Genomic DNA, 27,888 nt, shown 5'->3' on the forward strand with positions numbered 1-27,888 from the left:
ACAGAAAAGTTGAGCCTAAACCCTTAACCGCTTTGTTTGGAGTTTCACCTTCTTGGCCTGTTTGGTCTTCTTTACAAAAGTCTTCATTAGCTTTTCTGACTTTTCTTGCAAGGAGGGTGATTGTGATGAGATGGAAATCCCCTCAACCTCCTTCATATATGCATTGGCTTCGAGATGTTCTATATTTTATAAAGTTAGAAAAAATTCGGCATACTCTGAGAGGCTCCTCTGCTAAATTTTGGGAACTTTGGAACCCTTTGTTTAGAGTCCTTAGAAAGATAGATTTTCCTGACATACCAGACTAAAAAGATCTTGCACACACACTGCTGGTGGTTATTTTATAGTCGACACTCATCAGTCAAGACTGACATGACTGTCCCCTTGGCACCTGTGTTTTTTTTGTTTCATTTATTTATTTAAATTTTTTTACGTGTATAGAGACAGATAAATATATGTTCTGTAACTACGTTTTGGTTTCACATTATTGCTGTTGCTATTTTGTATGGTAAATGGACTGAACTTATATAGTGCTTTTCCAGTCATACAGACCGCTCAAAGCGCTTTACACTAGAGCCACATTCACCCAATCGCACTCACTAACGCTCACACATTCATACACCGATACGCAGATCGGTAGGCAACTTGAGGTTAAGTGCCTTGCCCAGGGGCACATTGACATATGGCAGGAATCAAACCCACAACCTTCTGATTGCAAGATGACTACTCTTCCTACTGAGCCACAGTCACCTATCTGTGTATGTATGTATATAGTATATATATATATATATACATAGATAAATGGGTGTATGAATGTATATGTATGTATATGTACTGTGTGTATGTATAGGTATATATATATATATATATAATACTTTATCATATATATGTGTGTATATATATATATATATATATATATATATACACACATATATATTTTTTTTTTATGTCCTTTTTGTGGCTGTGTGGGGGGGGGGGGGGTATTTCCTATATATTTTCTATATGTTTACTAAGCGTTATTGTAATTGGTATAACGTTTACCGATTTAACTATTCTCCTGCTCTTATTTTGTACCTCACAATAAATAAAGTTGGGAAAAAAAATTTTTTTAAAAGAAAATTAGAATTGAACAACATGCATTAGAAGATAAATATAAAGAAGTACTTATACAAATATAAATGTGAGGCAAATGTCTGAATAATTAAACGAATCCTTAACTGTTGTCTAAAAGGATCCAACAAAACACAACTGTGGAGACCTGTTGTTCCACAGCTTCTAGGCCATAAACTGAAAGAACTGATCTATTTCATTTCTGCAATAGATTTTGAGAACAGCTAGAGAGAGCAAGAAACTAAATGGTTAGTCTTAAAGATATTGTGATAAAGGTAATTACCCACCAGCCAGTCCTTTACCAGCATGACGTAGTGGAGCTTGCATCGGTTATACGTTTAAAGGAGCAAAACCAGTCCAATGCAAAGTCAGAAATACTAATCAAGTAGAAAAATCACAGAACAATTCACAGGAGCTGCAGTCGTCAACTGATGTCTATATTCCTTTAATATTCAATTCAAAAATAAGTAAAATGTAAAAGTAAAAAAGTAGATGTTGTTGTAGCTCATATTAAGCAGGTTTCCTCAAAGAGCCGTTGTAGATGCTGATGGCTGTGGGCAGGAAGGATCTTCTGTAGCTGTCTGTCTTACAGCAGATCTGAAGAAGCCTCTGACTGAAGACACTCTGTTGTTGTAGGACAGTCTCATGAAGAGGATGCTCAGGGTTCTCCATAATGTTCTTCATTTTATGAAGAATCCTTCTTTGCACAATGATCTCCAGAGGTTCCAGAGGAGTCTCCAGAACAGAACCAGCCTTCTTTATCAGCTTGTTGAGCTTTTTTAAGTCCCTGGTTCTGATGCTGCTTCCCCAGCAGATGATGGTAGAAGAGATCCCACTTTCCACAACAGACTTATAGAAGATATGCAGCATCTTGCTGCAAACACCATAGGACCTAAGCTTCCACAAGAAGTACAGTCTGCTCTGTCCCTTCTTGTAGATGGCTTCACAGTTGCATCTCCACTCTAGTCTGTTGTCCAGGTGAACACCGAGGTATTTATACTCCTCCACCACCTCCACTTCTTCTCCCATAATAGAAATAGTGTATGACTTATTCCTGTTTCTCTTAAAATCTACAATCATCTCCTTTGTTTTAGTCACGTTCAAAATGAGATGATTGTTTCCACACCATGCCACAAAGCGGTCCACCACCATCATGTACTCAGCTTCTTGTCCATCTCTGATCCACCCCACGACTGCAGAATCATCTGAGTATTTCTGCAGATGACAGGAATCTGTCTTGTACTGGAAGTCTGAGGTGTACAGAGTGAAAAGGAATGGTGAGAGTACAGTCCCCTGTGGTGCTCCTGTGCTGCTGACTACCTGGTTAGACTCACAACCCTTCAGTCTCACAAACTGTGGTCTGTTTGTCAGGTAGTCATTGATCCAGGAGATTGTTGAGGCCTCCACCTGAGTCTTCTGGAGTTTCTGACAAAGCAAATCAGGTTGGATTGTATTAAATGCACTGGAGAAATCAAAGAACATGATCCTCACAGTGCTGCTGGCTTTGTCCAGATGACAGTGGGTTTGTTGAAGCAGGTGTATGATGGCATCTTCAACTCCAACTCCACAGAGATAAGCAAACTGAAGGGAGGCCTAATAGTTTATTGTTTGCTTACTTAGGTGGGCCAACAGGAGTCTCTCTAGGACCTTTGCGATGTGGGATGTCAGGGCAAAGGTATGTATATGTATATGTATATGTATATGTTAGTGTCTGTGGAACGATGCTTCTGAAAACTTCTGAAAATGAGTATGCTGTAGTCTTGCCTTTTATCACGTTTTCAAAAATGTTGCTAAAGAATCATGCATGCTTTATCAGCGTGAGCTAATAATAGCATGCCAGATTGTCCTTGCTAAGATGATCACTATAATCTTTTCCTACATTACTATTATATCAGTTGCATCAATAAAACTAGAATGATAGGGATGGTTACTTTTATCTTAACCACCTCTTGGCCTTGTTAGTTGCAGTTGAACGTCTGCAGATGGGAGGGGAGGAAATTACGCCTGCTTCACCCTTTTCCCGTTGTAACTTCAAAAGCTAATCTAAATGTAGTGGATTGCAATACCATGACATCATGCATGTCTGAAATTCACTGGTTGCATGAACAGGATTTAACAGAGAATGGACTCGTCTGCAGCACCAAGCCAATACATACCAGCTTTATGTTACGCTGAGCTAATGCAGTTTACTATTGACAATAGAGAGTTATGCTCAAATTCAAAATGAATGTTTGTTCAAGAAGCAAAAACAAATGTTTTTGTCCTTTTTTTTTATCTGTTAATAATGCGCTTCTCCCTCAATATTGATGTCATGTGCATTAAATATATTGTAATGGTATGAAGCAGTAGTTCCATAACTTAATCATTTGAAATTTAAAATTACGATGAAACTTGGTCTGTTGTTTTAAAGTAGGTTTGAAGCCAGATGTTTATTCAGGAAGATTATAGGGTGTTCAGATGCTAAACTCTAACTAATCCATTTAACAGCAGCCGCAAACTACATCGGTGCTAACAGTATTTAAGGCAAGAAAAAATTATTTTCCACATACTGGTCCTGTTTTTTATTTTAAGCTGTGCAGAGAGTGTCCCTCTGAGATAGCCTGGTATTCTGAGGATTGTTTGTTTTACCCTTTCATTTTTTCCCATGGAAGCATGCATGACTTTCTAATATGGCTTCTCAAAGAAGTGCTAACAAGGAAATAATCAAACATTGTCTTAAAGCTAAAAACACAAATGGAGCTTTCATGACTGTGCTGTCTTAAAGCATTGAATCTTTGGAGTTTTTTTTACATATTTTCCCCTTACAGCCGAGATTTTAGGTGATGCATTGAAACAAAGTAGTGTGTAATTGTGGACGACGATGATGATGATACATGGTTTATATAATTTTATTTTTACAAATAAAAATCAGAAAAGTATGTGCAACATTTGTATTTTGCTCCAGTGAGTAAATACTCTTCAGAACCGTCTTCCTCTGGAGTTACAGCTGCAAATCGTTTGTGATAAATGTCTACCAGTGCTGCATCAGTTGTCAACTCCTGCCAGATTTCCAAATGGATTTAGATCTACACATTAACTGGGCCATGTAGTCATACACCTATAAATACTTTTTCAAGGCATATTATTTCTATATGAATGTGAGTGAACAGGAAAAAATATCCTTATTTCTAGATCTCCTGCTCCAAATCCACTCAAACGCCATGGAGAGTGTTAAAGGCTTGGGCACTGAGCGGCCATGACAAGATTTTTGACTAGATAATCCCAGATATGATGGTAACATCGTACAGACGCATGCTTCCATAGAACCGATTTATTTATTTATTTATTTTTTCTGAATTGCAAATTCGACACCCCCTAAGAATCTACGCAGTATGAGTAGCAACTGGACGCAGATCATTTTCTGAATCCGGTTCCGGCGTGCCGACGACACCGATGCCCGTGCCCACTGACTGATCGCAGGGCTTTCACCCGAACAGCACAGAACTGTAGCAGCTGACAGGCGGATGCGGAGGGAGGGTTTCCAAACCCGGCGGAATTCTCACGGTCCGCGGACTAGAATGCTCTTCTGTCCGGGCTGACAGCCTCCCAAAAAACATATGCTGAAAACTTTGAGCTGTCCGTTTGTCGCGGTGGTGTTATTTAGATTTACAACCCGGTCCGAGAGCAGTCATGATGCAGGTGCAAACTGTGGGCTAACGGTACTGAAATGACTTGTTCGGCGCTGACGCGATTCGTTGTGCCATGCCAACCCCGCATTGTCAGATGCCATTTTACTCTGCGTTTCCCCGGCGTTTGGGTTTCCTTTATTCTGGGCCTGTTGTATAATTAGAAGTTCATGAGGCAGTAGCAAACAAGCTGGTGCAATGAGAAGCTACGCTGTCCGAGGAACAGTGCGCAGTTTGTACTGAAGCTTATGGGTTCTGCGTACTCGAGCCCCCGGCTTCCAGTTAGAGAGGTGTGCTGCAGGACTACAGCGCACTGGCTGTCGGCTACACATCTGGACCGCCTGACTGCTGCCATCTGCGGCCTGATCGGACTGTGTACTCCTTGAACTTGTATGTTTTAGGGGGGACTGAGTGAGGTCGCTTCGGGCGGTGTCGTGTTAGGAGGGAGGGGTGTATATTTGGCTCGGACTTGGGGTGGTGATCCGCTGGAACACCACAGTCCAAACCCTGACTGGCTGACTACTCAAGGAATAAACGCTTGTCCAATTATGGATTTTGCGTAGCCGAGTCACGCATTTTTAAAGGCAACGCTAAAGTGACATTGCAGACTTCTCGCCACATTGGTTATTTCTTCGCCCGACTGAGAAAAAATAAAAGGGTGAAAGTGGAGTATTGTCCGTCGTACGTCTCAACGCAGTGGGATTTCTACGTCTGGTCGGCGTTCCCCCCCACCCTTCCCGCGGTGACGGTTATGGGTCGGAAGCGGTGTGTCGGTGCAGATTGTTCCAAGATGGCGGCCGGGTGCTGCGGGGTGAAGAAGCAGAAACTGTCGGGATCTCCCGGGTCGGGGGGTCCCGGCGGGGTGGGGGCGGGAAGCGGGGTGGCAGGAACCGGACATTGTGGCTCGGAGTTGGGGATTGGCTCCTCCGCGACGGTTGCAGCAACGGCGAACGTGAGCAGAGCCAACGGCCTGGGGGGACCTGGAGGTAACGTTAGCGGCAGCAGCAGTAGCGGTAGCAGCGGCGGCACAAACGCTCTGTCCCCTGTCCCGGCCGGTTACACTACATCCGGCCTCTCCCCGAATCTCAGCCCGGGACCAGGTTCGGGAAGTGGTGGCAGAAAAATGGTCGTCTCAGCAGAGATGTGCTGCTTCTGTTTCGACGTGCTTTATTGCCATCTGTACGGATACCAGCCTCCGAGAACACCCAGGTTTACAAACGACCCCTAGTGAGTATTTTTGTCTTTTGTTGTTTTGCTTTTGCTCTAAGTTGCAGTTAAATTATCACAACAGAAGCTTTCCTGTCAAACCCTACCGGGTCCAGCTTTGGTTTTTTGGTCCATTATATGGAACTCGAACTGTCACGTTAAAGCACGAATTAAATTCAGTTGATTTTAATTCATAAAGCTCCCGATCCTATCTCAATTGACCAAGTTTTAAGTATGGCCTAGTGAAAGAGGCTACTCTGGCCTTCAACTAAACAAACCGCAACCAGATTCAATAAGAACTACCACATGTCAATGATTGCTTGATACACCAAGTCGATTTTAGACTTTTGTGGGTATTTGTCGAGAAACAAAAGTATTTTACAGTACTGCTAATCTAACTCGAAGAAAGGGGCTACTGTTAGCTAAGGTTCTCTACCAGCGTTAGCTTATGTCGGCTTGCGACTGCTAACATCTACAAGAAAGCAGGATGGAGCGTTTATTGTTTTCTGTTCAGGAACTTTAGGTTGCCTATTTATCACCGACAACTTACTAAAATGTTTAACAAAAGCACAATATTTGACTTACTTTTACTTTAGGTAGAGACTAAGTAAATTCTTGGTGGCATATATTGGGCTTAGTCTTGTTAGCTTTAAGCTATATTAGCCTACTAGCCTAGCGCTAATAAGCAGATAGCGAATCATTAACAATTTTAAATATATATCTATAATATAGATATATATTTACGGTCTCCCTCATCATGACAAGATAACGGTTCGTATATTCGTTTTCTGGCAGGTTTTGCTTTGTGTAAGGGAGTTCCCCGTCGAAATAAGGAAATAATCAGTTTTGCACAAGCACAAAGATGCTACTTGCTAAGTACTTAGCTGTTCTAAGCTATACTTAATTTAACTAGCGCTAAAGAGGGACTAATGCTATTGGTAAACAATCAAAAGGAAAACTACAAACCTATTGTTTGTAGAAAAAAAAAGTGAGGGATCGACAGAAGATCACCAAATAATCATAAAAGTAGTAAATGTATGTAATTTTTCCAGCAAGTTTCCTGTTGCGGCCTCTATAGAAACATTTTGTCCCCTATCTATCATGACCATAGTTCTATGGTAGCATGTGATCTAATAGGTGTCTGTCTTACATATTTGAGGGAGTTAAATACTTCTTTCCTTCTGCAACCAAACCTCAAATTTGCCAGAAATAGTAGGGGAGAGTTTATTCACAAGTACCAGCTTTTTGGGAAGAATACTCAGTGTACCATGATGTTTGTTGATACTAACACAGAAGTGGGTGGTTTTTGACTTTTGACCGATGTACTGCCAGAACAACAAGCTTGAAAATAAAAAATTAGCTGTAGTTTATGGCCAGAACATACTTAAACATGTATTTTCTGTAATGCTGTTTTGTACCTTTTAGCACGTTTTGTCCAAGTTTATTTTGAACAAGATCTATTTTAAAGTAAAGCATTGAGTTCATTTTCATGGGGTTTCTATTCGGTCTTGAAAACTCTGGAGGAGTTCAGATAAGCCTAGGAAAAACCAAATAACACATTGAAAAAATGTTTAAATTTGCCAACATTAATGCTTTTTCAGTTATTAAAAAACCTTTTACAGAAAAACGAAGGCTTTTTACATAAATTTGTTTTCAGACTTACATTAATCCTCGGTTTGCCACATTACAACTTAAATCTTTTGATTGTTAAAACTTTTGAGTTACTGAAATGCTTTACACACTGTGCCTGTGAAAAGTATTCATTCTCCTTGAAGCTTTGTTCAGTTTTCCTGATGTACAGATATATGCAATAGAAAAAAGTGCATAATGGTAAAGTGTGACAGAAGAGATTTATGGTTTAAAAAATATTCTACAAATACCAATTTGAAGTCTTCCATACATATGCGTTCAGCCCCCTTTACACTGATACCCCTTAATAAAATGTCTTCAGAAGCCCCCCAATTAGTAAGTGTAGTCCGCCTGTGCGTAATCGAGTCACAGTATATAAGGTGTTCTGTATAGACCTCAGAGAGAACATTAGTGTACAAACGGCACCAAAAAGAGAAAGGTACACATCAGTCAGGACAGGGAGAAAGTTGTGGAGGTTAAAGCTGGGTTATGTTATAAAGCGATATCTCAGCTAATCTGGGTTGCTGAGCAGTTTTTAAAAAATGAACATGTTGATGACTAAATTTTTACGGGATTTTACATTGACTTTCTAGTAAATGACTCCAATGTCCAAAATGTAATAAAAAACAACTAAAATGTACCCTGTTTGCATTGTTTTCTACTTGAAATGTTTTTATCTGACTTATTTTGTTAACACCCATATATTCTGTCTGTATCCCTGTGAGGCTAGATTTAGGGCTACAGCTAACCATTATTTTTGTCTAATCTGTCAACTATATTTTTGATTAACCGATTAATAATCGAAGAGCCGAAAAGGTGCTAAATAGGAGATTTTTTACAGAATTTGAACCAGGTGACGCTAAAGCTACGCCACTTGAGGAGTTCTGGATAGAGCATACTAACAAAGAAAGTTTTTTTTATCCTAAATAAAAAATATATATATATTTTTTTCTACAATTTTGGCTAAATTAGTGCTGAGTGGGTTCTTTCTGCAAAGGGCATGTTGTTAGAGTGTACACTCTACTTAACAAGTATTTGATTACTGAATAAGTTGATTATTTCAAAAATCAATTAATCACGATTAATCTGAATAATTGTTTCAGCCCTATCTAGAATACAATAGAAATAGCCATTTTAGTCCCTCCCTGAGGAAATTGTTGCACAAATGTTTGCAAATTATTGCACCACAGAGTATCACTATAAAAGGGATGGTATTTTATTTTGATATATGACAAATCTGTAAAAACCTTGAGTCTCTGATGGAGAAAAAACTGCATTTAGAAAGGTATTATGCATACAGCAACAGAGATTGTAGATTATGTTTTAACTTTCAAAAAAATGAGATGAATCCATTTAAAATGTCATCAGATAAGATTTTTATGAAAAAAGCTTCACGTCTAACCATATTAGCTGTGAAATAAAGGCCCACAAAGATTGGATTCTTCTGCTTTCCCAGTTTTTGGTACAGTGGCAGGCACGGCCTTTTAAGAATTCACTCTGTCGGCGTGTAACGGGGTGTGAAGGCAAAGGAGAAAGTGGGTGGACATATTTTCCTGTGAAGGACTGTTTTACCTGAAGTGATTTGCATGCCCGATTTATTAATATATTAATGTGAGATACTCCGTGTTACCTAGGGGGAAAGCTGAAATGGTATCAATATTCCACATTTTGGATTCAGAATTTTTACATTATTCAGTTATTAAAGGATGCTGAGATAATTGATGAACGCACACTTTGAATAAAAATGAGAACTATCTTTTTAAATGCATTGCTAAGAGATGTTTCTGCAGATTTAAATACATCATTGACCCAAGATGTCGCATTTATAACATTAATGTGGCATTTCTATATTAGACAACTTGTATCGAGAATCAATGGTAGATCAGTTCCATTTATTTTATGCAAAACACATCTTTCCTGAGATTGTACTTTGGTTTAAATAGTAATGGGGTTAATGGTAGCCCACTACAGCCAAAAAAATCACGACCTGTAGTAAATTATTAAACCTCTGTACATGGTGTACACGTTACCAGTTTATTGCAGCGGGAGAGGAACAATGTTTCAGGAACACGCCTATGTAAGTCTTGATGTAAGGCTACAGCGTTTAGACGCACACATGAGGAGCAGGGAGGGGAAGAATACAGCAAAACAGCAGCGGTCCACTTGTAGTTTTATAATAGCGGCGAGGTGGACCCCCGTCTCGCTGAAACATCAGCTTCAACAGTACTGCTTGAACTCATTACTCTGTCATTTGCTACTAAGCAGCCCTTTTGTTGACAGCACAGTGCAGCTTAAAAACTTTACTGTATGTAGCACCTCCCTCTTGAATGGAGCGGTGTTGAGTGTCACATGGAGTGTGTTGCTGTCCTGTTCAGGTTTGTGGATTTGATCAAATGTTTCTCAGATCAAAATGCACAGACATCCATGCAGATCGGTACTTGTCATCACTGGACTGATAGCGCTTATATTCTTAAATTGAAAAGTTGGTGCTTGGCCTTTGAATTTTTCTTTTCTTTTTAAACCAATATTTTCTAAAGACTTTCTCCCATTTGGACTCAACAAGCTTTGAAAGCAAATCGAAATACTTCGCTTTCTGTAGTGGTCCAGCCCCATGCCCATCCCCAGCCCTGTAACATGATCGTTGTGAGAAATATAAAAGTTGGATCTGAAGTGTTGACAGGAATTTTCCACAAGCCCCTAAACTCTTGGGAGTAAAGCATTAGGAGCATTTGTGGTGGAAAGTGTAAGGTGACTGGGACTCGGTCGCATCACCTCACCGCCTTGAACCAAATATCTGTCACTAAATGCATAACAAGCTCATTTCTGCTGGATGTGTGTGGGCTCCATCCAGTTACAGAAACTCATATGGTCTGTGGTGTCCTCAACATGTCCTTCACTCTGGGGGGTCTTGTCAAGCTGAATTATTAAAATGCTCAAACCAAATCCAACATTGGTCATAGGCATAGTGCTCTTTAGTGTTGTTGAGAAAACCCCCATGGGTCTCGGATTGTTGCAGTTTTGTCGTGTTTTTAGTGATGAAGGCAGAGAAGAATTTCCAGTGTTATAGTTTTCATTTTAATAAGGTGTTGTCTTTACCCCAGAAACATGGCTTTTTTTTTTTTTAAATTCAGCTTATTTTTTATGTATAACAATAACCAAGAAAAATTGACGATGACCTTAATTTTCAGATTGAATTTTCACATTTTGAGAACAAAACACGAACATTGCTGTAGGTGTTAAAGTATGACTCTTTAGCTAATATATTTACTGACCTTCATGTATGTCGTAGGCATGTATAACTCCGTAAGGCCACTGATGTAACACTAAATGACATGTTGTCAAATCACATGTAACATGACAAAAAGTACTTTGTTTTGGAAGATAACTGTGGGTTCAAGATTCACAGGTATTTTTTTTTTTTAAGATTCTTGCCAGCTGAAGATTAACTATTTAAATAACCTAATTATAAAAATGATGTCAGTAATAACGATGTAAAGACAAATATTTATATCTGTTTGGTTTGAAATGTTCAAATGAGCGACAGCGACTTTGTGATCATTTTACAAGTCTTCAGCATTGAACTCTTGCAAATAATTAGGAGAAAAAAAGACACGCAGGCATGGACCGATATGAGCTTCTCTTATTGGTCTCTCTAAATTGTCTGTAGGGTGAGTCTGTGCATGCGATGCTAGTTGTTCTGTGTGTCTCTGTGTTGCCCTGTGATGGACTGGAGACCCGTCCAGGGTGTACCCCGCCCCCCCCCCCCCGTGACTGCGGGAGAATGAGAGGGCAACTGATTATTTAATTGCTACTGTTGTAACAATGTTTTCTAGAACATTTGTTATGTTGATTTTTAATCAATCCACTTGAGCTAAAATATGGACTACGTTTAGTGGTAATTTGTAAGTAAATGTGCTTCTTGCACAGCATTGTTTCTTTTTGCGCGTTAGCTGCTCCTAGCTTGACCTCTTTAGTTTTACAACCGTTGTGTTAATGTGAGGTTCCAAACGTTTTGTGGCCTTCTCTCAGCCAGCTGACTGGCAGTGTGCAGCAACCTGTGTGGGTGCATTACTCCATGCTTTTTACAGCTGTGGTGTCTTCCTCAGGAGTCTTATTAAAAGGAGTTTAAACAGTGGGAATGAGGTGTTTTAGCTGTTCTGAAACCTTTTGTCACACCTTAGTGTGTCTTGATACTGGAACCAGCCCATACATAGAGACATCTGAGAGGAACGTTGAGATAATCAGGAGAAATTAATCCAGTTATTTTGCCTCTTTGAAATATTAAGTATACAGAAAGATAAAGTGGTTCTGAAATGTACTCTGGTATTATGGTTCAAACGTTATTGTGATGTATCATTTTAATTAGATTTTCCAGACTTACTGTACCTGTTTGTTACACATTCCTGTAAGACTTCATGTTGATTTTTGCATAATTTTCCCTGTAATGCCACTGAGATAAGAGTTTGCTCTAACCAGCATCTTCATGTTCTCTGCTCTGTGTTAATGCAGCTTTTAATTGCACTCTTCATTGTCATTCATGGGTTTGTTTCTACATCAGACAGTGAATAATTAGCTAGAAATGTAGAGCCACTGCAGGGGTTTCTGTTGGGTTCTCCTCGGGCGGAGTAATCTGAACTTATCTCATCACGAAAGTTGGAAAAATCTGTTACAGCATAAAAGGGGGGAGAAAAATCAAGAATCAGACAAAAAGAGTTGGTTAAGCAGACTGCCCCAAGCAACCAGGGCAAGGCTTTGAAGAAAAATGATCCATCGTGATGAAAGACATTTGAGCTACTTCCATCTCGTGTGTAAAGATTTGGTTGCTATTAGCTTTAATAATAAGCAGTGGGTGCTGACAACTGACTTTTATGTACTACAGAAATGTGTGTGTTTAATATCGTTTAGGCTCAGCTAATTTAATGTATCTCTGTGTTGTTTTTTTTCTCTCTGTCCTTCAGCCCGCTGTTTGTCACATGGAAAATAGGCAGAGACAAACGGTTGAGGGGTTGTATAGGTACATTTTCTGCCATGAATCTGCACTCAGGACTCAGGGAGTACACCCTTACCAGGTAAGCAAACATACACCCAGTATCATTTGATTGCAGTTAAAACTGGAGGTTGATTTCTCATCAGCAAACCTGGAAGGAAATGGTGCCGCCTTCACTCGTTACCAAACATTGAATCTTTGGTAACGAGATTCAGCCGAAACCGTGATATTAATTCTGCTTGGTGGGGCTCAGTGTAGACGAGAGAGAAGACAATAGTTTGGCTTTTCTCACTTCATGTTGATAAAACAACATAAAGTGAACAAAGTAACTTATTTAAAGTTTAAAATTGTGTGCACCCTCCACTGTACGTCGTACATTATGCAGCCTTAACGTGTTAAACTAGATAAATGGCAACGGAACCAAAAATGTTCCTATTTTGGAAGAGAGGATAAAGAAAAAGGTTCGGTCTTAATGCTGACAAGAATTAGCAGTCTCTTTAGGGCTGAGCACCATGAGCATATGGTTCCTGTTATGAATAACACTATCAGGGATTGTCTCTGGTTTCACATTCTTTCTGCAGCACTGCACCACCAAACGTGCAGTTAAGAACAACTACCTTCAGCACAACGGATCCTGTGCCAGGGGTTGTGGGGCCCCGCACAGAGCCCTGTACTCAACTAGATTAGGTCGGTCTGTCTGTCAATCCATAAAAACATGAAATACCTCATCAAGCTGTAAAATATTAGATTGGATTATATTTATTTTCAGTTAAAAAAAATAAAACGCCTTCAAGCATTCAAGCTGGGCAATTTCACAGATCTTCTTTTGTGGAGTCCCTTATTTTTTTTTCTTCCTTTTATACAATATACGTCCCTATTGTCCTCACGGATTTAGTTGAACTCAGGTGATCTTTGGATTAGTAGGGCTCATGTGTGCAGTGACTGTCACTTCCATGTAGGCCTTTCTGCAGACTTGGATTGCAGACCAGATTTAACACCAGCCAGGAGCCAAACACCAACAATATGGCGAGAAAAGAAAAGTGTGGCCTGGTAAGTAGCTTGAAGTTAGTCAGTCGCTTCTTCCATAGTGGGTCGCGGGGAAGCTGGTGCCTATCTCCAGCAGTCTATAGGCGGGAGGCGGGGTACACCCTGGACAGGTCGCCAGTCCATCGCAGGGCAACACAGCTTGAAGTCACAGGCCTTTAATCTTTTATTTTCATAATCCTTCCCAGTTGAGACCAAATGATCCCACCCCCCCCTCTGCGTAGTACCCAGGGTTAATTTACAATTTGGGTAAATTTGAGAGTCTCTGTGGTTTCAGGGTCATTATGGGTTCACATTATGCGTGGGCCTAGAATACAAAATCAGTTTGACACACTCTTAAAACTAAATGAAACGTTCCTTTAGTGTGCTCATCAATCAGTTTTTCTAAACACCTCCGACAAAGCTTGAGAGTTTGAGGTCCCACAAAGCAGCTTCATTTTAGAGAAAACCTCCTTCAAAAGCTGCACTTTATTCAAGTCGAGCAGGCGCAGCTGTTCTAAGCATGTTTTTGTTAAATGTTTAAATGCAAGTGGTTTGTGATGCATTATCTACCACTTCTTTTGTTCCCATCAGCTAGAGTCCGATGAAGTCCCACACATAATGATCAAACAATAAAACCTTTCAAGCACTGGATCGTAATGGCTTTTACCCGTTTCCTCTAATGTGTTTCGTCTTTGTGACTTCATGTCTGCAGTGCCCTTAAAGACAGCCGCTTCCCACCGATGACAAGGGATGAGCTGCCTCGCCTCTTCTGCTCAGTGTCTCTTCTCACCAACTTTGAAGACGTCGGTGATTACCTTGACTGGGAGGTGGGTGGTTAGTTTGCATTTCTTAGAGCGTTTTCTAAAGCTGCCTTGCTAATTGCTTGAGGTTATTCTGTAGGGAAGTCTTGTGAAATGCCAAACAGAAAGTAACATACATAACCAGTGCCTTTTAAAAGTATTTAGACTCCTTCGACAAGAAGCCCTGCATAAAGTAGTTCATAATTATGTAGTGTGAGGAAAGAGAGGCAGGGTTTTAAAAATACTTTCTGAACATCTGAAAAGTAGTGTTCATCTGTGTTCAGCCCCATTTCTCTGATATCCCTAAATAAAATCCAGTAGAATCAATTACCTTCAGAAGTTATGTATTTAGTAGAAAGAGTCCTCCTGTGTGTAATTTAGTCTCTATAAATACAGCTGTGTCGTCATTTCATCCTGAAAACCAAGGAACATGGTCAGGGAGAAGGTGAGGTCATCAGAATAGGTTATCATAAAAAGCATGTTTTAATCCATCAACTAAAGTTAACGAGTCAGGCAAGATGCCTATGGTAACGCTGGAGGAGCTGGAGAGATCCACAGCTCAGGTGGGGCCATCTGCTGAGAGAATCTAGCATTTATAGAGGAGTGACTGGAAAAAGAAGTCCAGTTTGCAGTTTACAACAAATGGAGTCATTGAAAGCATTAGGAAGAAGGTTTTAAAGTTCAGATTAAGCAAAAATTGAACCTTCTTTGTTCCATTTTCGCCTTTTTGTGCGACAGAAAGCCCGACCCCTAATGCAGAGCACAACGGTGGCAGCATCATGCTATGGGGATGCTTTTCCTCAGCAAGGACAGGAAAGCTAGTGGTTAGAGCTAATGGGAAAACCTGTTGTAAAAGACTTGAGCTCGAAAAGGTTAATATCAAAGCGTATCAATGTGTTGATGGCCTAGTCCAAGTTCAGACATAAATCCATTTGAAAAGCAATGGCAAGTTTAGTGTTCTTCACTGATATTTTAAGTCCAATCTTCCTGAATTTGAGCTATGCTGGAAGGAAGAATCGACCAACATTTCTCTAGATGTGTAAAGGTGGTAGAGACATACCTCACAGGACTTGCAGCTTTAAACGCAGTGAAAGATCGTTTTAAAAAGTGCTGCATGCCACACCTTTCAATTTTTTTTTTATCATTTTCACCGAGTTCTCAATTGTACTCTACTTTGTGATGGTCTTACATAAAACCCCATTAAAATACATTGAGGTTTGTGGTTGTAAAAGAACTGTATGAACATTTACGGAGGTTCAGATTGGCTTCTTAAATTAGATTAGATGCTAATGCATTTATTCTCCTGTATGTAATTCCTATTCGTAAAAATACCTACATTCAGTTGTTGGGCAGTTTCTTTTATTACCCTCAAGTACTGTTTTCACAACAACAGTTTTTTTGTTTTTTTTTCCCATCTTTGCTTCTAGGTGGGTGTTCATGGTATAAGGATAGAATTTTTCAATGAAAAAGGATCAAAGCGCACCGCCACCTACCTGCCAGAGGTTGCGAAGGAGCAAGGTGAGGTCTCTTTGTGCCCTCAACAGAACAGCCTCACCTGCCTTTTAACAAAGAATCATTCAGATTTGTGTTAAAAGAATTCATTTTTTCGTGATTCTAGGTTGGGACCACATTCAAACCATAGATTCCTTACTACGAAAGGGAGGTTACAAAGCTCCCATCACAAATGACTTCAGGAAGACCATTAAGTTAACCAGGTATGACTGATCCTATTTTATCAACAGTGTGCCCTACCAAAGCAATACTTTTTCACCTAGATACTTATTTGGAGCAACTGAATTATAGCTACATAAAGATGCAGATAGTCCACAGTGAAATGGGAAACAACTAGGGGTGCACTGATCAGCTGGCCAATTGATTGGCCCTGATTTTTTAGAAACAGTTTGTGTGATACCCACACGTGAAACCGATTTTATCATGATCGATTATTTAAAAAATCTGAATCGGTACACCCCTAGAAACAACCTCAACAATCAGATGTCTTCACTTATCATTGGTTTCTGTTGGGTAAACTGTGTTTACGTAAAATGTCGCTTTTGATTTTGGCCAGATGTTCTGCAACATTAACATTTTGAAAGACTGAATGGTAACTGACTTGCAGTTTTCTGGTTTGGGTCACCAGATTTGTTTTCTTTAAATCTTTCAGGTGTTTCAAAAGTTCATGACATCATAACAGGGTTGCCAAGGGCTTTGGAGGAGATACAGGTCCACTGATCCTTCACCCAACCTAACATTGGGCATGAAGTGCTTCACCACATATTCATCTTTAGTTTTAGGCCAAACGTACATGGAGTGTGTGTTGCTGAAAACTCAGGCTAACTTAATAGTTTATGACATATCTAATTTGTCCCTTCAGGATGTTTAGTGGACAAGGTAACATTAACATTTTGATTTGAACGCCCCTAAACAGCCTGAATCCGACTCGTATCTGATCTTTTGGAATGTTCCCAGCAGGAACAAGCAAGGCGGATTAGATTTGAATTTAACGTCACAATCACATTGGACACAATTTTGCGCTGCCCAGCAGGAAACGGTAGTGGTTAGCAAAACAGACGGGGGGGCTAGAATAGTACTGCACAGTGCAGAGACAGCGAGACGTTAGAGCTTGTTAATAAATAGAGATAAAACTTTATTCAAGCCTAGTTGATCGGCTCATAGGAACCGTCTGGATGTGGGACGTAGTTTGTATTGTTCTTATGTGCATGCGGTTCAGTTTGGAGCCACAACATTTCAAAGTAATGTGAAGGACCACACAAAAAAATCAGATTCCTGAAAAAATCTGAATTGAGCATTAAGACCTGCAGTGTGAACGTAGCCAATGAGCTTTCTCTCTCTTTCTCTGTTGTTTCAGGTACCGTAGCGAAAAGATGACGATGGGTTATGCAGAGTACATCGCCCACCGCCAGCACCATCACTACCAGAATGGCATCGGTCACCCGGTGCCGTCGTATAACCATTATTCCTGACAGCGAGCCGCATGACCAATCACTGGACCTCTCCGCGGACCTTTTCCCAGGAGAGCCCGCCCCCTCCTGGTCTAGCTATTTCTACTACTGTACCATTTTATGATGATAGTTTCCGTTGCCATGCTGGCCGTCTCCCAGACGTTGACATGGCAACGGGTGGCAACGAAGCATCATTCGATTATGGCAAGAAAACCATGTTTCTTTGTTTTGTTTGCCTGTGGTTGAGCTTTTGCAGCAAATGTATACCTATATCTATAACCCGCCCCCCCTTCACTCATATTATTTGGAAAATTAACCAATATTAGATTTTATTAATATTGTGTCTTTTCAGCAAACCTAATCAGGTGTTTGATTCTGTGGATGGAAGCAAGTTTCCTTGCGTGGATTTAGGCTTTGCTACATTTTTACATTTACTAACACATTTCCTCCTTCTTCCACATTTTGTTTCTTAAACTTTTCTATCCAGCAGTGTAATATCATGTAGCAAAGGCAACTGCAGTTTCGAAAGGCTGTGTCCTCACTTCTTTCAATTCCTCTCAAAAACCTGACTGCCGAGGTCGCGTTAGCGTTGTAAACCCTTGTGGTGTCGTAGTTGGAATATTTATCGGGACATGTGTACTCCAAAGTGTAGATAGGATCGTGGCACCCTTTGATCAGTTTGTGCTGATGCTGTTTATTGATTTTGGGCCACAACAGTGTGTGTTTGTGTGTGTGTGGATTATAGACACCACTATGTCACAAGATGGAGAACCAGTAGAATAAATTAGAAATTGGGTTTCACCTACAGATTAAAGTGGTCAGTGGTGGAAGATGGAAACACAGCTTTTGTTTGGCTTTACTTTACATACAAATAAATACAACTTTTTCTTTAAATTTAAACTTCTTTGGGGGATTGATTTCTGTTTGATAATCATGTGCTGAAGAAATAAATTTTAACGGGGTGAGGGGGAAAAAACGATTTACCCGAAGTGATTTTTTATTTTGTTGTTTTTTTATGAAAAATGTTCATTTGTTGGTTTCTGCGTTTACTAACAGGGAGTCGCCCGACAGGGACATGCTAAAACAATTTAAAGCCATACGCTCTGTTCCACATCTGATCAGTTATTGGAGGTGTTCGGTGGCGAGATGTACCGCTTCAGCCCGAATACTTGGCGTAAACCCCGCGGTTTCATTTAGTTCATTCATTCCTCGTGTCATTGTGAAAGCGTCGTCTTGCATTTTTAGGCTCTAGCTAACCATTGCTGCTCGTCCCACAGAGTATGACGTATTTAAGAAACAAAAGTCACGCACAAAGAAGTGATCTTAACATGTTTGTGTCATTTAGAAATTCGTGTCACTGTGCTGCGTAGAGCCTGGAGCTGTCAGCGTAGTGCAGCTTGTCTGATTTTTAGTCGTCCAAACTTCGCCGCCACCATTCTCCTTGCTCCCCCGGTGAGATCTCGTTGATCCGTGTGTCTGCAGCACAGGGAATGTTCCAGTTTGTGTTCTGTTTAATCAGAAGGTTGCAGGGAGGGCCACTGAATCACAGTTGATGTCTTAAAAAGCCAGGGGTCTGTAAGGCCTTAGAAAGCCAGTTGTTATCCAAATAATACCCAAGCGTGATTTAGATTCCCACACTCTGCTTGTTAGACTTACTTTAACGAATGTTCGATCTGTTGAGGATCACCGCATCGTCGGTGTGCTTGTTTCGGTGCAAACCGGACATTTTTTTTTGAGAGGTTCTTGTTACTTGACCAACATCTTCTGTTGTAACAGCCTTTACTAACTGACAGGTTCTTTTTCTTTATGCAAAAATGTCAAGGGCTTTTGGCAATCCATCCACAGTCACCCGAAATGACCCAGAATTCAGTTGTGTTGCCTTAAGTCATTTTTTAAACGATGGACCAGGAGAAAGACGCCCTGAGTGTTCCTCTCCTTTCCCAGCTCTACTTAAACGCCACGCCTGGTTGGAAAAGGATCTCGGATCAAGGCGTCATCCAGTAGATGCCACGTGCTGGTCGTCTTCTGTTTGCCCATATTCTACGCTTGGATTTCACATCACGATCGTCACCTGTAAAGCCGGGCACTGTGGTGTAACCGCTAACGTTTCAACCACAAGAAGTCAGCTTAATGCCTGTACGAAACTGTACCTGGCGCTACATGAGAAAGCACCGTCGGGCGTCTGGCTTCCTGGTCCATTAACTACAGCACAACCTGAATCTCTCTGCTGCAAAACCAAATTGACCATGCTCTTTTACATATATGTCTTTGTATACACATGCAATGTATTTAGTTGCATGTATGTATGAGTATGAGACCTATGGTTTTATCCATGATATGCTTGATCTATGGCTTAGACACTCTTATTAACCATTAAGAGATTTAAAAGACAAATATGGTGCTATCGGACCTCATATTGGGGTGGTCACATCTCGTGACTGGTCATGCGGACTCATTGATCATATCATATATACTTAAAGATGCGACATGTACGATTTTCTCTGTAGTACATTGCTGTGAACCGAGTCGTGACGGCGTGTTTTTATTGCTGAAGGATCACTTTGACGGATGCGGACAGCCCTGGGATTCAGCTTTTGTGAAGGCGGACGTGGGTGACTTGGGGATCAATTCCACACTGGGAAACTGACATTCTCACGTATAATGAAGAAAGACTCCACCAGGGCTATGGAATGTACTGTTAATGGTCGCTAGAGCAATTTAACAGTGGTTATGTAAAAGGAGAAAATCCTACATGTTAACCTTTTACAATCCTTGATATATGCAGATCTGTTCAACAGGTGTTTTTGTTTTTATTTTAATTTTTTTAGGTTTTTCAGTGCAAGTCAACACTGCAGGTTTGAAAGGACAAGAAGTCACACATTTACCTCCTGTCACCCAATTACTCCCTTCACTGTGGCCCAACCTCATGGCCTAGTTTAAGGTGTGATGCATGTCATTCACTGGCAGATGGCAGTAGAGCCGGAGGTTCCTGGTTAGTTTTCCCAGAACACGTTTAGTTTTCTTTTTTCTTTTTAACTATCGTATCAACTAACCTCTAAGGGCAACATTTCAGTTGTTGACTGGTATTAGGTCCTGTTGTTGACGCCCTTTCAGCCTCTCTTTAAACCACGTTGAAGGTCAGCATCACCTCCACCAAGACATGGAGATGATGTTTTATGTTAAAAACATGGAATATAGCCCTGTTTCTGTACAGATCCAACAGTTCGAAGCATTTGATACCTCAAGGAATCGTAAGGAACGACAATGGTAGACAGTTGTAGCAGACCGTGTGTTTTGGTTCCATACCAGGGTTTGGAGTTCAGTCCCAGAGCTTGAGCATTCCCTGCAACGTGAGGATGACCGCGCGAGGAATGCTCAAGCTCTTGTTACCTTTGTATGTTCAACCGAACCAAAGATGCCAGCGGCCATGCCCGAATGCTGCTGTTTTTCAGGCCTGGCTTCCTGTCCTTCCAAAAAAAAAAAAAAAAAAGCCCTGCTCTTGACTAAATGTTTTGTATCCTTTTTTTTTTGTGCGTTTTCTAAGTTAAGCAGCCCAGTTTTTCAATGAATTTTCATTGATTGTCTCTTAAGCCGTTCATGGCATCAAGATGGTGGAAATGGGTGCAAATTGTTGTTACTTGTTTTGTTATTAGTATTATTATTATTACTATAATTTTTCAAAAATTAAAATCCCATGGTGTGCCTCCTAGCTTTATGGGTTTATAAATGTTTGTTTTCCCCCTAAAGACCAGCAGTTATACTTTGTATAAAAGATGGATTTTTTTCCTTATTTTATATGCCATTAAAGATGAAAAAGCCTGTTTTCTTTACTCGACCCAGTAGCTGCACTGGTATACAATCGCACTGATAGAAAAATTTAACAAAAAAATAAATAAAAAGGAATAAGTGAATCAATAATGATAATGACAAATAAGAATTACAATAAACTTGTGTTTGAAGCTTTTATTATAAAAAGTAAAAAACAAAAGACTATAAAAAAAGAAAATGACTGTTTTTGTACATCAAAATAAATTTTTTTCAAATGAATATTTTGGATCTAGTTTCAAAATTATTTTAGTGGTTTTCTATGTTCTGAACATTTTGAGACACTTCTAAGATGTGTCGCTGTAAAAAAAATGACTGTTGCAGTGGCCTAATGGGCTGGAAGGGTTACCTGGTGTAACTCCTCATACCAACTTTTATTTCCTTTGTCAATTTTTGGATCATTTTTGTCTGTCTCTCTCTCTGCTTTAGTACTCTGGAAAAAAAAAAATAATAATTTTTGATGGAAAAATATGAACTGGGAACTTTAATTCCACCCTTGTAGAGCTAGACCCCTCCTTCCAACAGAATTGCTGTTAGTGTGACGGGACTTTGAAATGGGCATTTATGATAGTATGACTCCAAAAAGAAAATAAAAAATGTGAAGAAGGCTGAAATAATATATATCAATGGGTTATCTGTAAGCAATGGCTGTGAAGATAATGTAGTTTTAAACATTGTTACCTTTTAAGATCATTTATTCAATAAAAAAAAAACTCCAAATCAGCTAAAAACGTGTCCTCTTCTCTTACAGCACATCTGCCAATGAGGTAGGGTTCAGAACGTTTACTTTGATACAAAAAAAAAAAAATCACTTTTGATTTACAAGTAGCATTTCGTTTCACTGACGCGAGACCATTGGTTTAATCAAAGGACTGAGGATGAGAGATGGATGGAGCAGAGAGTTGAGCTTTATCTAGGGAGTCTCACGTGGGAGGTTCTGTCTTGGTTGGTGAGGGAAGGCAATCTAACGATTTTCTGTTACAGTAAATTTAAATGGAACCGACTGGACTGAGTTTGAAAGTAAAGCTTGTTTTCTTTTTTAAGGTTCTCCGGAGTACCTAAGTGGACGACAAGAAAACTGCAATTAAATGGAGCTTTAATGACTAAAGAAGTTGCAAAGAGGGATAAGGTAGGGCATGATTTGGTTTGAAAGGGGAACGAAGGCAATGGGTGAGATGAAGTGGATCAAACAGGGATCTGTGTGATTATAAGTGTTCGTGAGGTATGAGTGGGAGAAAAAATAAATATGGATGAGGATGGGTAGGTGGGATGATAAAGAGGACGAATAAGAGTTGATAAGGGGTGGGATTAGAAGTGGCTGTAAAGAGGGATGAGGGGATAGGTGTAAAGAAGGTGGGACAAAAAGGAATGGTACTTGGAGTAAAGACAGATGAAGGATCAGGAAGATGGATGAGATTAAATGGGTTCCAACCACTGATGAATGGGAGTGATGAGGGAATATGGGTTGGATGAAATGTTATTTCCACTCACTAAGAAACTTCATAGCAGCATATGTTTACTTTAAAATGACTATTTTCTTTATTTTCTTGTTGATGTTAAATTTGATCTCTTCTTAAATTCTTCCTAATTATTATTTAAAAATGACAGCTGAGGAATTTCAACCAGGTACCATAAAGATTTATTGCACTACTGGCAATACATTTTTCCTTTAAACTTAAAAAAGGGAATGTTTAATGGTTTGAGTTGGATGAATGGGATAAAAAAAGGGTTGTGAAAACAGGAACACAGTGGATGAGTGGGAAGAGAAGATGAGTAGGGATGTTAGGATTAGTATGAAGAAAGGAGGGTGGAGAACACAAAACAAAGTGCTGCATGGGTGAAGCAGCTGTAAGTGGGCTGGCCAGAAGGTTGGAGGTATGACTAAAGGTCTGACCACGCTTCAGTAATTCATTAAAGACGTTACACCTTTCCAGATTATTTGCTGCCATTTTGTTGATTTGTTTGCTTTTGCCTTGCTGAGACAAATGATCTTTCCAGCACCTTAATATCTTGAAACCGAATCTTTATTCCCCGTCAAGGTGTATTAAAATGACTTGGAAACATTTTCTTGAACCAGTCTTTGTGAAATTATCACATTACCTAAGTTAGTTAATAGCTAAGGGCTATAATACTGTAAGCATGTTAGCCAGTGCATTCCCATCAAGCTGTGGTTTCTTGAAATGGCCCAAAATCATATAATGTAAATCTCAAGTATTTTTTATTTGAAAATCTTCCTGATTTTTGTGTAGGTTGGTTATAAAAACACAATCTTCTGCAGCTATGTGGAGCTTCAGGTCTGCTGCAGAGCTTAGCAGCCATTTTACATCAGGAAGTAGTTAGTTTTATTTTTGTTGCTTTCTTCATATTCACGGTTAAGTGCTTTAAAATATTTAGGAGATTTGCTGCTGGAGAAAATAAATTGAAGATTGACCTGTAATCAGGTCCATGTCTTCCCTCTCCATCCTCAGTCTCTCCCTAGGCTTCCTACTGTGTGGATTATATTACAAATCTGTGGATGTAAATATAGTAAATGTCCCGAATTTGACTTCCCATTGCTTCACTGCATAATACAGATATCCAATGTATTTTGCAAATTATGCCACTTGTAATTCAACACCATGCATACTACAATAAATATGTTCTATTCCAGAGCATAATAAATAAGGCGATTTGAACCTCTTTGCAACCACAAACCTGTTTTGAAAATTGAAAAGCGGCAAGTCAGGACCGGCCAAAACACAGTTAAAAACTGTCTCCAACTCACTGTCTGATATTTCCTTGCACTGGGAACTGTGACTATTATACAGAGGAACTATTATGTGTCAGCAAGGCGTTGGGAAGTTACAGGTCCTTCTCAAAATATTAGCATATTGTGATAAAGTTCATTATTTTCCATAATGTCATGATGAAAATTTAACATTCATATATTTTAGATTCATTGCACACTAACTGAAATATTTCAGGTCTTTTATTGTCTTAATACGGATGATTTTGGCATACAGCTCATGAAAACCCAAAATTCCTATCTCACAAAATTAGCATATCATTAAAAGGGTCTCTAAACGAGCTATGAACCTAATCATCTGAATCAACGAGTTAACTCTAAACACCTGCAAAAGATTCCTGAGGCCTTTAAAACTCCCAGCCTGGTTCATCACTCAAAACCCCAATCATGGGTAAGACTGCCGACCTGACTGCTGTCCAGAAGGCCACTATTGACACCCTCAAGCAAGAGGGTAAGACACAGAAAGAAATTTCTGAACAAATAGGCTGTTCCCAGAGTGCTGTATCAAGGCACCTCAGTGGGAAGTCTGTGGGAAGGAAAAAGTGGCAGAAAACGCTGCACAACGAGAAGAGGTGACCGGACCCTGAGGAAGATTGTGGAGAAGGGCCGATTCCAGACCTTGGGGGACCTGCGGAAGCAGTGGACTGAGTCTGGAGTAGAAACATCCAGAGCCACCGTGCACAGGCGTGTGCAGGAAATGGGCTACAGGTGCCGCATTCCCCAGACCTGGGCTACAGAGAAGCAGCACTGGACTGTTGCTCAGTGGTCCAAAGTACTTTTTTCGGATGAAAGCAAATTCTGCATGTCATTCGGAAATCAAGGTGCCAGAGTCTGGAGGAATACTGGGGAGAAGGAAATGCCAAAATGCCAGAAGTCCAGTGTCAAGTACCCACAGTCAGTGATGGTCTGGGGTGCCGTGTCAGCTGCTGGTGTTGGTCCACTGTGTTTTATCAAGGGCAGGGTCAATGCAGCTAGCTATCAGGAGATTTTGGAGCACTTCATGCTTCCATCTGCTGAAAAGCTTTATGGAGATGAAGATTTCATTTTTCAGCATGACCTGGCACCTGCTCACAGTGACAAAACCACTGGTAAATGGTTTACTGACCATGGTATCACTGGGCTCAATTGGCCTGCCAACTCTCCTGACCTGAACCCCATAGAGAATCTGTGGGATATTGTGAAGAGAACGTTGAGAGACTCAAGACCCAACACTCTGGATGAGCTAAAGGCCGCTATCGAAGCATCCTGGGCCTCCATAAGACCTCAGCAGTGCCACAGGCTGATTGCCTCCATGCCACGCCGCATTGAAGCAGTCATTTCTGCAAAAGGATTCCCGACCAAGTATTGAGTGCATAACTGTACATGATTATTTGAAGGTTGACGTTTTTTGTATTAAAAACACTTTTCTTTTATTGGTCGGATGAAATATGCTAATTTTGTGAGATAGGAATTTTGGGTTTTCATGAGCTGTATGCCAAAATCATCCGTATTAAGACAATAAAAGACCTGAAATATTTCAGTTAGTGTGCAATGAATCTAAAATATATGAATGTTAAATTTTCATCATGACATTATGGAAAATAATGAACTTTATCACAATATGCTAATATTATGAGAAGGACCTGTATGTTGTCAATACTGTTTTCACATCTTGAGAACTTTTTGTAAAACCGGTTCTTTTAGAGACAGATTTCCATAATATTTATATTTTTCCAGATAGACATGAAGCTGGAGTCATCAAGAGCTTCTTATTTTGTCTGAATGTGATAAAATTATCAAATCTAAGCATCTAAATATTACTTTTGTGCCAAAGTAAATTTCTGAAAATAAAGGCAATAAATATTATCGAAGCCCTTTTGTATGAGACTAAAACAAATGGGTGATTTCTTTGAGGTTTCTAAGATTCAGCTTTTTCCATTCCTAAAGGTACAAAAAATGTCAAGTGTCAGAATTCTTATATTTTTTCAACCTTAAAGCCTGAGTTAATTCTTACAGTCCTAGACTGTATATATGGTCCTATTCCTGCAGAGGGGGAAAAAACAAACACCTAAATGTATGCAAAACAGGATTTTTCTCAAATATTAAAATGAGTACGTGAGAACATGGTCTATATAACAAGAAATCATCATAAAATACCCCCTTCCTCACCTAGGGGCTATCCCAGAGATCAGTTCATGTAAACACTGAGTGCATACTGCACAGTACTGGGATCACATTCTGTTCTTTATCAATCTTTATTTCATGAATCTTAATGAGTTTTGAAACTGAGAAACAAATCAATTTCTCGCTAGTTTTTGTAATTTCCTGAGAAGCACCTGTATTAGCTGCTTGTTTCTCTGAGCTCTTTAAAGTGAGCTGTATGATAAGCTGAACTAACAAAGTGTGACTTTCAGCCTAAAAGCTTGTTTCATTGTAAGACAGAATGTAATCTACAAGACAATGACTGTTTAAAGAGAAACGTGCCTAATCTATTCAGTTCATGGGCCTATACTAGAAATATCTGAATCATATTAGATTTGTGCTGTTGCTCCAGGTGTTACAGAAAGAAAAAAGTACACAAAGAAAACTTTGACCATTGGAAATCCCTTTTATTGTTGTCACAACACATGTACTTGAACTGACAGAGGTACAAAACTTTATTTTCTCCCTTTTTGATACTGAAATAAAATGCTACAGTAATACATACCCCTCATACTTGAAATTAAATGTACTGACGAGTGACCTTTTCCTATTATAGGTGTTTATTTCGTGATAAATAAAAAAGTGACCCATAGGGACGCCATTTGTTTCACTGTGCACATTTTATGCATGAGTTGTTACAGTTGACGTGATTGTAGAATGTTTTGAAAAAATACTTGACAGTCGAGCAACAGTTCCTTTCAAGTGTCTCGATACATACACGGCATGGCAAAAGTATTCACCTCCCCTGCACTTGTTCACATTTTTGGGACGCCACAACCACAAACGGTAATGTATTCTACTGGGATTGTATGTGATAGACCAACACAATGTAGAGCATTCATTTGCGAAGTAAAAGGAAATGACACATGTTTCACATAGCTCTGTTAAATCCATACTGAACAGGCGGGGTATGGCACAACGGCACACTTAACAGGACATGGCCGTCCACCTACACTAACAGGCCGAGCAAGCCTGTATCAGACAACTAACCAAGAGGGTCATGGTAACTCTGGAGGAGCTGCAGAGATCCACAGCTCAGGTGGAATAATCTGTCAACAGGACAGCTCTTAGTCATCCACTCTTTTTGTTGGTCCTACATGCAAGTCGCTATGTGTGTCAGAAAACTAACACTGCACATTACCCTAAACACATCATCCCTACTGTGAAACATGGTGGTGGCAGTATTATACTGTGGGGCTGCTGTATGCCAGCTTGACTTCTGTCAGTATGCCCCAGGGCAGCTGTGGCTACAATGTACAGGGGTTGGACAATGAAACTGAAACACCTGTCATTTTAGTGTGGGAGGTTTCATGGCTAAATTGGACCAGCCTGGTAGCCAGTCTTCATTGATTGCACATTGCACCAGTAAGAGCAGAGTGTGAAGGTTCAATTAGCAGGGTAAGAGCACAGTTTTGCTCAAAATATTGAAATGTACACAACATTATGGGTGACATACCAGAGTTCAAAAGAGGACAAATTGTTGGTGCACGTCTTGCTGGCGCATCTGTGAGCAAGACAGCAAGTCTTTGTGATGTATCAAGAGCCACGGTATCCATGGTAATGTCAGCATACCACCAAGAAGGACGAACCACATCCAACAGGATTAACTGTGGACGCAAGAGGAAGCTGTCTGAAAGGGATGTTCGGGTGCTAACCCGGATTGTATCCAAAAAACATAAAACCACGGCTGCCCAAATCACAGCAGAATTAACCA

General features: G+C 40.0%; 1 protein-coding gene across 2 annotated transcripts; it reads left to right on the forward strand.

The window, feature by feature from the left end:
- Positions 1-4,439: 4,439 nt before the first annotated feature.
- Positions 4,440-21,931, forward strand: ammecr1 (AMMECR nuclear protein 1). 2 transcript variants are annotated; one of them, XM_047378897.1, is made up of 6 exons: positions 4,440-5,999; positions 12,566-12,676; positions 14,333-14,447; positions 15,848-15,938; positions 16,039-16,135; positions 19,938-21,931. In XM_047378897.1, exons 1-6 carry the CDS (start codon positions 5,524-5,526, stop codon positions 19,981-19,983), a joined length of 936 nt encoding a protein of 311 aa, XP_047234853.1. In that variant the 5' UTR covers positions 4,440-5,523; the 3' UTR covers positions 19,984-21,931. The 2 variants fall into 2 exon arrangements, with proteins under 2 accessions (XP_047234853.1, XP_047234852.1); XM_047378896.1 differs by having other exon boundaries at positions 4,444-5,999; positions 17,290-21,931.
- Positions 21,932-27,888: the final 5,957 nt, after the last annotated feature.

This window comes from Girardinichthys multiradiatus, chromosome 11 (genome assembly GCF_021462225.1).
Source record: "Girardinichthys multiradiatus isolate DD_20200921_A chromosome 11, DD_fGirMul_XY1, whole genome shotgun sequence".
Lineage (NCBI taxonomy): Eukaryota > Metazoa > Chordata > Actinopteri > Cyprinodontiformes > Goodeidae > Girardinichthys > Girardinichthys multiradiatus.

Bases quoted from the DNA above. Each gene is read 5' to 3' on its own strand.
- ammecr1 (XM_047378896.1), top strand. From the start codon at position 5,524: ATGGGTCGGAAGCGGTGTGTCGGTGCAGATTGTTCCAAGATGGCGGCC. The intron at 6,000-12,565 runs GTGAGTATTTTT...TCTGTCCTTCAG, and splicing joins AGGTTTACAAACGACCCCTA to CCCGCTGTTTGTCACATGGA. The intron at 12,677-14,332 runs GTAAGCAAACAT...TCATGTCTGCAG, and splicing joins AGGGAGTACACCCTTACCAG to TGCCCTTAAAGACAGCCGCT.